At 38.5% G+C, this 14,050-nt stretch overlaps 1 protein-coding gene across 3 annotated transcripts in view; it reads right to left on the reverse strand.

Annotated features, from left to right (window-relative positions):
- Window positions 1-291: 291 nt before the first annotated feature.
- MON2 (MON2 homolog, regulator of endosome-to-Golgi trafficking) overlaps window positions 292-14,050 on the reverse strand; it is a gene marked incomplete at both ends in the record, with an annotated part of 75,174 nt that continues 61,415 nt past the window's right edge. For 2 of the 3 annotated variants that reach the window (XM_084268055.1, XM_084268053.1), the window contains 5 exons: window positions 465-1,132; window positions 2,827-2,909; window positions 3,705-3,912; window positions 4,404-4,527; window positions 5,797-5,857. In XM_084268055.1, coding sequence (XP_084124181.1) covers window positions 969-1,132; window positions 2,827-2,909; window positions 3,705-3,912; window positions 4,404-4,527; window positions 5,797-5,857 — 640 coding nt within the window. Of the gene's footprint in view, window positions 322-464; window positions 1,133-2,826; window positions 2,910-3,704; window positions 3,913-4,403; window positions 4,528-5,796; window positions 5,858-14,050 lie in introns of those variants that run through there. The other variant, XM_084268054.1, reaches the window with a different exon arrangement.

The raw sequence follows: 14,050 nt of genomic DNA on the forward strand, positions 1-14,050 counted from the left end.
GCTAACAACCCTCAAATAGGTTTGTTGTTGTGTTTTGGTTTTTTTTTTTTTAGCAAGGCTGCAGCTACAAAAAGCAGAGTTGAGTAGAACAAACATCTTGAAACAAATATATTATGAAGTGAGGTATGGTAGTGTTGAAGTGCTACAGTGGATTTCTGCATATTCCAGCTTACTTCAGGTCAACTACCTTGAGATCTGCAGACTACTGACTGCTTGCTGCAGTCTTTTGTTGTATGACCCTTTGTTAGATGCCCGGTGGCCGCAGAGAAGATACATTCAATTAAGCAAAAACTAAACATGATCAGATATGAATGAGCATATCTGGCAATTTAGAAGGCAAAATGTAAGTAAAAACGCAGGCATACAACTTATTCATAATAAATACATTTTCAAGCATTTAACATTATCAATATTTTAAAAGAATTTAAATAATAAATGCAACTATTTTATACAGAACTGTACCATTTATTATACACACAAGTATATCAGTTCCCTTTGTTTACAAAGGCTGGTTACAGATATATGGAATGTTACAGTACCATCTTGCATAAAATTTTAGTACAATTCGTACTTCAAAAAAAGGGTGCAAAACACCAGCCTAATAAATCTGACTGAATTGAAATATTTTTAATTACATCATTAACACATACACAACAAGCTGTACATAAGCCCACTTTTCAATCACCACTTCAAGATACTGTAGCAAGTACATTAGATTATAAACGATTCCAACTATTCAGTTAAATTTATTAAAGGTTTGCACTGCTACCCACGCTGGAACCTTCTGAGATATAGCCTGTATTCACCAATTACCGAGCTCCTGTTAGTACAGTTAAAAGGCAGTCAGCCCTGGCTGCCAAAGTACTAGTCACAAGAGATCTCCTCAGAGAAACTTCACCCAGGAACAAACATTTTTGGATACTTTTTTTTTTCCTTCAAAAATAATTAAAAAAAAAAGTTTTACAGGGTCAAGACTCTCCGTTCTGTACCTTGGATGCTGGTGGATGCATGAAGTCCTTAAAGGGCACGAGAGCCTCTTTCAGAGCAGAGCACACTTCTGAGGACGAGCAGGTGATACATTCTACTAAAGTCGGGTACAAGGCAATAACTTGCGCCCATGTGTTGGCATCAACTGCAATGAAGAACAGAACAGGCTGAATCACTGACTCCTGCCCAGATGTTTTGCAATACCTGTATAAACAGGGGCACGTTCAGGTGCCTAAGCATAGGTATCTATAGTGCTATACAGCCGCAGCAACATCTGTGCAGCACCCTCAGAGGCAAAGAAGGATTTTTGCAGGACACCCACACTTTTGTGGCAGCAACTGGTTGCCAGATGGGGTACCTGTAACGTGGCGCTACACACCTGTGGTCCTACACAGGAGTTGTTCCCTGTGCTTTCTGGATGAAAAACTGACAAACTGAAGATACTACTTTTATTAAGACCATAACACACACACACACATATTTTGTGCCTGCTTTTCACAGCTATTGACACAGAATTCAACTGGATGCAGATTTCACTGTTGGAAATTTGTCAGCAATGAGTCCTTTATTAATTTCAAATCATTCCAGAATACAAGAGTTATAGAAAGCAGAAGGAGCAGCACTGGACCAAGACTCAAAAATATCCATGGTAAAGTTTGTTAGTCCAACAACTAAAATTAAATATGGTAGTGTGAATATTAGTTATTATGCCACTTCTTTACCTATCTCTGGTTCAGCTTTGTTTTCAAAAGAGAGCAAAACCCCAATTCCAGGCATCATTTATTGTTTTCTTAAAGAAATAAAATTATGAGAAGCTGGAAGAAATAGGAGTAAAGTGATTCTCTGCTTTGTCCAGTGGTTCTCCTCATAAGACAGAATGCAGGAGGTTTGGCAGTCACTGCTACATATGGACCAGATCAAGACTTTCTCTGTGCAGGAAGAGGGATGTGGGGAGCAGTCCAGCTGAGTTGGCAACTCTACCCCACTAAGAGAGGTAGATTTCCCACACCAAGCAGCACTTCAGGGCTCACCAAAAGCCTTTGTGTACCCTGGCATAGTTCTGCTCTCAGTATCATAAACCTGGCTGCTCAATGAGGCTGCAAGTGAGATGCTGCCTCCTTTGGGAAACCCTCCCACCTGTGTCTTTCTAGAAAGGCTGGTTTGTTTCAGGACTGACTAAGTTTTTTTCTGTTCTGCATGACATCAGAAGCAGGGAGGTAGAGGGAAGTGGCATACATGCAATCCTGTCACAGCTACAGAGTCCAATACTGATGGTTTAACTCAAACTCCTGGCTAAGTTTTCTAGTGGGGACTCTCTAAGCATACAGTAGGTGCAGCTAACAGGAAGAATGGGGCGCCTGATTATAAATGAAGCTGAGGTCTCCCCTCTAATTCAGCCCTTCAGATACATGTCAGCTATTTAGTTGGGCATCTTTCTGAGTACAGGGAGTGGGAGATACCAGAGCAGAAAGAGAGGGAAGGCAAGACTGCAAGTTTAAGTGTCTAACAATCTGTTTTACTTGTGTACCCCTTTAACTGCAGAGTGCACCTATGGGAACGTGATCCACAGCAACCTGCAGTGGCATCATGAGAACAAAAAAGCTCTACCAAGGCTACACACACATAAAAATAACAGAATTTTTAAATATGCATGGCCTTTATTATTGTTTTAGGGTTTTCTTCAGTCTGCCTGCCACCTACATATACACAGAATTACAAAATACCAAATATTACATTTTTCTTTCATGTTTGTGTGAAAATCAGCAGAAGAAAGAACAAATATCAATTTGTGGCAGATATTACCTTGTTTAGAACCATGTTGTTAAAACAATAACTTACCATTTTCAGGTTGAGTTTTTTTAAGTGAATCTATGAGAGTACTGACTGCTTTTAAAACAAATATGATTTCTGTTACTTGTTGCCTACAAAGGAAAAAATGGAAACAGTCAACTACTCATTTTTTCTCAATAACACATTTTTTTTCTTTGAAACTTATACAACATTAAAGAAAACCCCAAACATGTAATGGAAACAGCTGCAACAAAGCCTACAAAAAAAAAGGCTCTTTCAAGATTATCACTTTAACTTTCCACCATCACTGCTGTTGTCTGAGCTAGGATATCTTAATGGAAACAGTAAGAGCATACACATCTCAATTAGAAAATACTCATGTATATGATTAACTGTAACATGAAAAAAATTAATTGCTTATGAAAGCCTTCAAAAGTTTAGTGATACTTAAGTTCTATTTTAAAGGATCTCCTGGTACTGTGGTCATTTTTTCTGTTTCAAGAAAAATTACTTCAGTAATAATTCACAATGTTTTTACTTCTTCCCAAGGAGACTCTACACTTCTCAGTTTAGAAACTATACCTAACTCTACAGTCAATAACGGGAAATCAGATCTCAGAAATACTGTTACAAACATCAGAACCACTGTTCCCATTATTAAGTTTCTGTTACTAAGTCACATACCTGTTGTCTATGTAACCCCATATGACCATTATTATTTCAAGCTTTTTCAACAACAACAAAAAAAGCATCAACCTTTCCTTTGAAATGTCTTCCCCAGAAACATTTCCCTGGCTTTAAGTTTCCAACACCCCACTCCCCCTCCCCCACAATGTTTTTTTAATGGTTGAGTGATATTTTGAATGCAACTTTCTTCTCATAAAGAACTGGTAATACCTTTCATTTCCTAAAGGCAATGTACATACCGTGGAAGAGGACATTTGCCACTCAATCTCTCATCTTCTATATAGCGATGCAATACATCCTGTGACCTTTTCAACAGCACAGAAAGTGCCATTCTAGAGATGTAGCCCTCCTGAGGGGTTGTGACTTTATTACTGAATGAAAACTGGAGCAGTGTTTCAAAACACACCTTAGAAAACTCCTCTCTCATTCGGATATCTATTTCGGCTTCTGTCAAAGTAAAACGTGGTATTTAAACATGGATTCTAATTATTGCTCCTCTAGCATTAACAATTATCAGTAGTAAGAACAAATACTAAGAATACATTCTAAAAAGAAAGGTGACTGTGCAGCAAACACAACAGTTAAAAGATAAAATGTGCAACGCATCCTGTCTCGTCTTAAAACTGTTTGGAATTGTTGTTAGAACTCTCTCACCCGGTGCAATGCAATACAATCGATGCAGAAGGTATAAATAACACAATATTATAGATGATACTTAACAAGAGATAAGGAAAGAGTTATTTTTTTAAATTGCTAGGAGTGTTCAGCACCGTCCATGAAATAAAATATCCTGTATAAAAACAAGCTGTCTGTCAAACAGTCTATACTGAATGCATGTCATGGAACTTCCAACTCTTTAAAAGAATAAGCATTCACAATATTTTCATTACTTTATAGCAAACTTAAACACCATATCTTGTGTCATTCAGGTACCATACCTGTAAAAGAGGACGACTGAGAATGTATCGAGCCTTTATTGAGCATAGTCATTATCTGACCAACAAATTCCTTTGGAATAAAATTAGCATATGGCAGGATCTCTGTGCTGATGAGCTGCACCACCTAAAATAAATTAGATACATTTATATTGATGTTCTGAATATTGAAGTTGTAATTCTAGTATGAAGAAGGCAAGCATTAAACAAGAGACACATGCCTAAGGAAACTTCAAAAAGTCTTCCACTGATTTTGGAAATTTCACATATGTCCAAAAATTGTGGACATGTGTGTCTTGCATGTAATATTAAACTTGAGATAAACTGCACACACCCCGCCCCCCAGCTTTTGTCAGAGTTTCTGAAGCAGTTAGCAGTTATCACTCAGATTTCCACTGACATTTGAAATATATTCTTCAAATCAAAGTTACGGTTTTACAAAGAGGACATCTAACATTAGGAAGCCCCCTCTCGTTCAACCCAGTATCCTCATTAAGACGTTAACCCATACAGCACATGCTTACAGTGTGAAATAATTATCTACAACAGCTTATGGCAATGCACATTAACTGAAGCACTTTCTATCCTTGATCTCCATGCTCCCATTCAGGAACAAAGGGGGTTTACATCTCCACAAATTAATGCATTAGATCTCAGAGTTCTGCTCACTGCAGACAGAACCTCTCCCACTTTTCCTCCATGAAGCTTTGTGTGCCAGCTGCCACTTTGTAGAGGTGACACGCGATCAAACCCACAGATATTTCCATGCCTTCTCTGCAGCTCCTTTTCCCTGGTCTTTTCCCTAATTCCTGGTCAGCCACATCTCTTTGTCCCGGAGTGACAGGGGACTAGCCCCTCTTCGTTCCAATCATCTTCATTTTCTTTGACCATATCCAACCAAGGATCTCTTTTACAATTACAGCAGTCTCCATGACTTCACTTCTTCATTTACGCACAACCTTTTCAGTACTGTGAACACATCTGGAGGGCAACAGTGTCATTGCTGACTGCGTGCTCCCCCTCAACACTGAAAGCACTCACTTTAGGTTTAATTGTCAGCTTCCTCCAGGGTTTACAATTACCTGTGTAATTGCTTGCCAATAACATAATAAGTAAGAATGGGGTAATGGGATAGAGGCAGAAACCCATTCTGGTTTAGCTTTGAACACGAGTGGACAAGAAGTAGGTTTTGTCCTGCTGCTTTCCTTCTTTTTGCACAACTGCAGCAGATGAATCCCAAAGCCTGTGAATTCCCTGTCTTGTTTTCAGAAAGGAGAACGGTAGCACAGAGAAAATAATGAGGAACTTCTCACGAAATTATTTCGGAACTAAATGCAAATCAGGCAGTGTCACTGTCCTGTTACATTCAACTGTGTATTTCTTGTAGTCTCCTTACCTCAACATCAATACTCTCATTCTTCTGAAATTCTTGAATGGAGAGATTATCAGGAGGTGTGCTGAAAATAAACACACTGCGTTACACTTCTAACGGCATGTGTGTAAGATGGTAAGCATGGGAAAACGCATTATGATTAAAGTTCCTGCATGCAACAAGTTTATTTTAGAATAAAACCTCATGAATAATTATAATAATTATTCAAAGGAAAAAAAAAAAAGGAGTGAAACACTAAAACTGAAGGGTTACAACTGACAGAACACGTATCTGTTTAGACAAGTCTGCGAAGGGGACTCATCAGGGGATCAGAGTTTATTACATGTTAGCTTTAGTCTCACCTATGCAAGATTAAAGACTTGATTTACAGCAGTATGTGTGTAAACAACTTAATTTGAACATAACGTTTTCTTTTGCATTAATGAAACACACTTTTCATCAACGGGACATCATTTTGTCTTTTTCCTTGGTAACTGAAATGATGTGTTTGTTCTCATTCTTAACTGGTTTTATGAAGAGACAAACTCATTTAACAAACAATACTTTTGAAGAAATTCAAAATTATTCTGCAGTACTTCTGTTGTATATAAAACTTCATTTAAAGATGAAATGTCCAGAAGTGATTCAATCAAGAAAATTACCAATACTTTACAAGATCCTACCTTACCTGCTAATGAATTTGGAAATCTTGTATAATTTTCTTGGAAATTAAATGCCCACCATCAGTCATACAGTTTTCTCTGGTGAAGTTGTTTCTCATTTACTGAGTCCTTCCTAGTACTTACCGGACTAGCCATTCAGGGAATTCAGATTCACTTCCTTTGCTGGATTATGCTTCTGTGGAGTTATGGGGCCAAATTCCTCAAGGCCTCCTACTCAGACAGCAATCAACTACTGTGCCTACATCAGTGGTTTAGTTTGGATCAGACATGTGCTTTTCAAGTTAAACTTCTAGACACCCTCGTTTATACATCTTGGTTTATGTCTAGTTTATAGTGCACAGAACTGGATTAATTTTCAATGAAACCCAACAAAAAAAATGTACTCCAAGCCCTCATAGACGCTTCCATGACAGGAAGCCAGACTAGAGTTACTCTGAAAAGTAAAAACCACTTAAAGTGAGCACTTTGCATGTGATGGGTCCTCATCATAAACTCTTGTGCATTACAGATCTGCTTCTACTGCACTTTGGGGGCTGGAGGAATCAAAGAAGGTACTTCACACAATAACTCCGAAATACCTTGCTTATAATCCCGTATGCATAGTACTGCCTGATAAAAACCCACACAGATTCAACAGAGCAAAATGATGAGAGGATAAATCGATTATGAGGCAATGACAACCCATGGTACAAGAAATTTCTCAGCTATGTGAAGTGGGAGGCTGAAGGAGCATATCATGAAGATATCACTGTATGGTCACCTTGCACTCTTCCTCGGGTATCCTGCTAATCCAACAGAAACAGCAGATAGGTCTAGAGGTGTGTCTGTTGTGACCTAGTTACACTGTTCTCGTCTTTCAGACATAGAGCAGACGTTGGAATCCTCAGGCCTACCTCTGAAATTCAAAGGCAGTTGTGAAACCCAGTGGATTGCATGTTCAGCTGCTCCACGGTGTCTGATTTGCCCTGAAGGTAACCTGTTACTGGATTTAATGGAACAACTAGTAGGATTAACAACAAAAATGAGGGATAAGGTACTGTGAAAGCTCAATATAATTTCATGTATTAAATTCTCTCCCCATAATTTTATTTTTTGTCTTTTAAAAATAACAATGTAACATCTTCAAGATGAGGAACAGTTTTGAAATTTGACCACTTGAAAGGAATGGTTAGAAATATTGGAATTAAGATTGTCTCGTGCCTTACATATGCTTGTGTGTTATGATGAATCTTACATTAGACTATGGGTTTTTTTTTTTATTTTTCTCCATCTGATTAAGTACAGAGGACAGTCACTGCTCAGAAGGAAGGAAAATGATGAGGTCAATCTGCCACAGCATTCCCTGCCTAATTTATGGCAGAATAGGCAGATGCAAGGAAAACAGAGCTCTGGACTGAACAAAGCAGCAAGCTGTTCCGTAGCAGTGGAATTGGTGAGGTATTGTAGTGACAAGCAGACTGGCATCTTTTGGCTTATTTCCAAACTCCCTCACCACTCCATGTGCCTCCCCAGGAAACAAGAGACATGTGGTGGGTAGTTCAGAGCTAAGCACACGCTCCCTGGTAGGGCAGCTGCCAAATATACGACTGTGGACCTGTGCCAGCCTTGCCCTCATAAGGGTACTCATGTTTGGGCCTGTCTTCTCCATCCCACTGCCAATTTTAATGAAAGGTTTAAGAACTTTAGAGGTGTCAAAATCTCATTCAAATCTGGTTAGCTTAGCTAACAGGTTTGTGTTTTGTTTGTTTGGGGTTTTTCTCCCTGCCCCAGTGTTCCTGTATGATGCTGACCAATGCAATTTTTTTTTTTCCAAGAAAAGCTTTTTTCCCCATCTTCTGGGCATTTAGCATAAGACACCTGAAGTTCAGTCTGCACACCTACAGTTGATTTCCAGTTCTGACAATTATGATAGCATGTACTAATGTTTCTGCTTGAAAAACAAGTGTATCTCCCTTCCTCAAAGGGACTTTATGTAGATAACTTCACCACTGTCTGTGAAACACTCAAGTGTTAAGGGTAAGACTAGGGAAAAACACCCATAGAAAATACAAAACATTGCATTTGGTACTGGGTTTTGTGTTAGGCAGTTGGAAGTTTGGAGTTACATGTTGGAACCACGAATAAAAACAAATATTAAGTAGCTGTTCTGTCAGTACCTTTTGCAACACACAAAGAAGTTAACTATGCAAAACCTTTAAACAGTAATGTAAGTGATTATGATGCATACAACTGTGGGTCATGTTGAAATACACGGGAAGCTTTCACTCTGACACTTCCCAACTTACAACTGACTTTCTAAGCTGAGTTGTACTTTAAAGATGTGTTAAGACCTTTCTGACCAGTCATCCACATCTGATCTGCCATAGACGCTACAGACTGTGCTACGTACTCATTCATGTAGCAAATTACTCCTCAGTAAACAGGTTTTTATAAGGTGTCTACACATAACATCTATCTATGGGCTTTGCTGGTCTGATGCAGCACAGCCAAACTGCACTGCGGGAGATATGAGGCAGTGTGATGCAGACTGCTGCTATGTGCAGGCTCTCCAAGGTACAGAGCCCCCAGCCACTGCCCACTGTCCAGGGAAGGCTTTACAGCCCCACAAAGAGCTAACAGCCACCCAGAGTCCTGCTGTGCACAGCAGCACTCTGCTATGAAGCATCTTTTTGGAGAGTATTGATTTAATTCCCTCATGTGAGCACAGGCTTCTGCTCTTGTAAATTATATACACACACATTTGTTGAATTTTATTTTGTTTAATGGCTTGACATGCTTCCATGAAAGCCTCTGGGAAAGAGGAATGATATGAAATAATAAACAGACCAGCCTCGTACTAGAAGACGATTTTGTGTAAATTAAGTTACATGAAATGAATTAATTTTTAAATGACATTTTGATTTATAATAAAAATCCAGATTATTGAGCCTCCTCAGCTGTAGCTTGCTTTGAAAACAAAACACAAAACCAGCTGAAACTCACTGCTTGGAAGTTATTAATTCCCTGTGACAGTGACATTTTCCTTTTTTATTTACCTGGCTTCTTTTGACTATATTTGATATTTCTTGATGTAGAAAGCTGCAGAGAAACCATTTCTGCTGTGCTTTGTACATTGTCAACATCAATGAGTACCTCCTCTCACTGAGAGCCCCTTAGCTGGCTTGAAATCCTGTTCCTGCCCAAAACACAAGAGGCAGGACCATGCAGCGGATGTTCACTATTTTAAACACAGAGATTCACAGAGCTTTAATTTCAAGTTTCTAAGCACAGTGACCTCTTATCTAACCAATGCCAGCTCAGTTTCACCGGTGGAAGTGAGTCAGGCTATCTACACAGGCGATTTCTAGGACCACAGTGATTAGAAGAACACATCAGACTGGAAAAAAATATTTAAAACATTGGTTAAAAATGGAGAACATCAGTGAAATAGAGTTTTATCTTTCTATCCTCAAACAGGTGGAGACTTGGAGAATGTGCATACAGAGATAAGACAGTATGCACTGGGATATATTAACAAACAAAGGTAATTGGAAAAACTAGCTAATTCTGCTAAGCTGTGTTGTTAGGAGGACTGACCGCAATAAGACATTACCAAGTTTATGGATATGTAGATGTTTCATGCTTAGAACCATCCCAGTAATACTAAGTCAGCTTAAGGATAAAGAGCAGATACAAAAAGACAACATTACCAACCTAGCTGTGTGTGAAGCCTGGACAGGAGGTAGCACGGAATGTGTAGAACGTTAAACAGTGGGCAGTGTGCAGTATGAAAAGGTATACAGGATTGAAGGAAGAAAAGTTTCTTTGTGACAAAACATTTCCTTGAAACTGAGAACTTAGGTAAAAAGTACAGAATTTCAACACAAAGTCAGTTTTCAGTTCTAACTGAATTCATCTAACTGCATTCCTGTCAAGGGGCAATATGCTGGATAATGGTAAAAATCCCAGACGATGCTGGTACTCTGTCTCACCAATAGCCTCTCACAGGGTGTCTCTGAATTCCATTTTCCAAATTCTTTGTGCTCCAGAACCCTTTCAATCCACGCTGCTCTTCAATACCTGGCCTGCATGGTTTATTAGCAAATTGAAAGCCACCAGGTGTGACTGACACAAAGTAAGCCACAGTTATGGTCAGCAGCATCACTAAAATCAAGCTTACAAGTCTCTAAGGGTATTGGGTGCTCTCATCGTCTCATCTGTGGCTTGGTTAAATGATTTGGGTGATTCAGACACTCGCAAAAGTTGTTTCTTTTTTTAAAGAAAGACAACGTGTTACTATAAATAAACCAGAGCATGGACTCAAAAAAAGGGTTTATACCACTGAGCTGGCCTAAAATAAATGACAGTTGGAAAGTACATTCCCATTGTCTTATCCTATAATCTGAAGGTTGACATGCACCTCAACTCAGTGATAAATGTTCGCTGTTACTTTCAAAATAGTGAATAGATTCTCCCAAATTACTGGAATAAGACAACATTGTTTCTATTAGAACTGTAACAAAGAAAAACAGATTGAAAGAACACATTAAGTTTGAAAAATCTGAATTTAATTTACTTTGAAATGGAACAACTACAAATGTAAGAGACTGACTATACTGCAATTACAGTGCACTAAAAAGACACAACTTAGAAAATGTTAACACAAAAGGGACAGGTTGCCCTATTTGCCAAGGCTGGTTTCACAGGACCTTTCACAGGAAGACTTACCAAAAGAAATCAGAAGAGAATTACCTCCTCGTGGGGAACTCCCACAGCTATCTCTAGAGCCCTCTTTACATCTCTTCAGGATCATTGTGGGGAAGAGGTACAAGATGAAGAAAAGGAGAAATGACTGTTATTACCAATTGTCCTGACTACACATCTGCCTTATGCCCCTTCTTAGACTTAACTTTTTTAGGACCACAAGACTCAAGCAGATAGAGGGAACAGAATGCATATCTATTGTAAAGCTACTGAGACAGGGCTCTGAGTGAGCCAGAAAACCACACACTTGGGAAGACAAACTGCTATTTAGAAAAAGAAGGATATTAGGGGGGCAAAAAACCTCCAACCCCAAACCAGACGTTCAATATCCATACAATTACATGCAAAATTAATCTATTCCTAATGAGCTGGGAAAGAGCAATGATAATGGCCATTAATTATAATAACAGGCTAACTTATCCTACTGCAGCCATATGTGTCTATAAACCACCAGCCTATTTTTAATATTTTAAATTATTCTGAACCTTAAAGCTTCCTAGTGAGAGAAAGTTTCATATAACTTTCTGAGAACATCTTTGATGGGGTTCTTCAGCCTGGAGAAGAGAAGACTTTGGGAGAGGTTACATCAGTGTTCCAGTACCTGAAGGGGACCTACAGGAAAGCTGGAGAGGGGCTGTTTCTAAGGGCAAGTAGTGTTAGGACAAGGGGTAATGGATTTAAACCTTCTCTAAGAGGGTGGTGAGGCCCTGGCACAGGCTGCCCAGAGAAGCTGTGGCTGCCCCCTCCCTGGCAGTGTTCAAGGCCAGGTTGGATGGGGCTTTGGGCAGCCTGGTCTGGTGGAGGGTGTCCCTGCCCATAGCAGGGAGCGTTCAAACTAGATGATCTTTAAGGTCCTTTCCAACCCAAACCAGTCTGTGATTGTATGATTAACTCTGATGAAAATGCTGATCAGTAAAACATATTTTGTATGTAAAGTTACAGAATACACTCTTGTGTATATATAAGAGCGGTTTGCCTCTCTACAGAGACAAAGCCAGACTTAAGCACAGACAGACAAGTTTTAGGGCATTATAAATATTTACCGAAGTGCTATTTTTCCTTTACCTCCAGAGAATATTCACCCATGCATGACAGCTGGCAAAAGCTATTAGAATTAACGCCAATGTTTCTAGCAAGCAACATGTTAAGATGGAATGTCTATGGTTGGAAGAACTTTCAAGAAAAGTATAAATCACTCCCTGTAAGTGCCAAAACCAGACAATATATTTGGCCTAAAAGGTCACACAGATGATAGTGGATTATCTTGAATTACGTTGAAGATCTGTGTTAATCTTGCTTCCCTGAATGATTAATACCCAAAAACTGTAGCAGTGCCAGACTGGGTCAGCTAAAAACACATGAAAAGGATAAATTTCATCTGTTTTGCAGATATTTGGGAATAATTCGATTACAGAAAATAGCAGTACCTATTCTCAGAGAAACTTCTAAGTGAACATATATACTTCTGTAACAACCTGAAAAACCTTCGTTTTAATTTTGTAAAGCCAAAGGTGATATTGATTATAAGGTGTTAACTGATCTAGACTGCCTGTCTCAGAATGGAAGCAGAACTACTAACCACAGCTGAAAATAAAAACAAACAAGATATCGCAAAGATTATAGAAACAATGAAGCATCAAAACAAAGGCTTGCATTATTAAAGTGTCTTTTATGTAGACTTGATGAGCTTTTTTTAGCTTATGGTCCCTATTTGATATTTCTTCAAAGTAAATGCAAAAACAAAAGAAAGGTTTTTAATTTGATTGCCATGTGACCTTACTGATGAAATTCCAAACCTGTTCATTATTAGAAACATTTTCACTAACAGATGTGTCTAAGTTTCATCAGTACTTATTTAATCTGTTTTGGGCAAGCTGCTATGCATTTGTCATTAGTACATACACATTGTGTTTGGTTCCTGATTTCTGTGGAAAACCACACACACACTCACGTACACAGTGTAATAGTATTCGGTAGAGAAGGTACTACGTACTACCCTTATCTATTAAAAAGATACTTTTAATTAAATCAGTGCACACAGAAAAATCAGGGAATTAAGTTTTTCATATTCCACATCATCCTTTAATCTAAGGCACTACTGGATATACTTAAACTACTCCTAAAAGACGCTTACCCACAGACACTCACAGAAGATGGACATTCTGTACTGATCCTAAGTAATCTTCTACACGACCTGTAACACGTAACCTAGATAATCTTTGCTGTCCTGAAATCCATTTTTCCCCATTCTCAAGGGACAGTAAAAAGTCTTCACTGGAGCAATCTTCTACCATACTGTGAACACTTGCCATATCTTCCTAATGATATATTCTTTTGTTTGAACAAACTAATAGATCAGATTGTCCAAGTCCCTGACCATTATTATTCTTCACTTCTGGACTTTCTCGACATATCCACACCTACAGTGTTCCATTCTTGAGAGATTACACAGGTACTTAGGCATCTGTCTGTTTAAAATCTGACTATTTAGCTACAGTTTTCACAATGAATTATAAACAAAGCAAAGTTAATTATTAACATGCAGTCAATTTACAAATTCATATTTAACACAAGATAACTAAGTGAACAGCAATGCAAGAAATAATTTTCAAAACTGATAGTGAGTGGAACATTTAAACACAGAACTCAAGAGAAATGAGTTAATGGTGTTTATCTTAACTAAAAAAAATATTGCTGTAATTCTGTTAAAAATGAGTAAGGAACACATTCAGTACATGTCAGTAACTCTTTATCACATCTATAGTAAATGTCCTCAGGAGAATTCCTCGACCTGGTCAGAAAGGCTACGCCTTGTATTCAGAGGCCAGTTGAGCTCTTTCTTGCTCTGACAT

The sequence above is a fragment of the Gallinula chloropus genome (genome assembly GCF_964237585.1).
Source record: "Gallinula chloropus genome assembly, chromosome: 1".
Classification (NCBI taxonomy): domain Eukaryota; kingdom Metazoa; phylum Chordata; class Aves; order Gruiformes; family Rallidae; genus Gallinula; species Gallinula chloropus.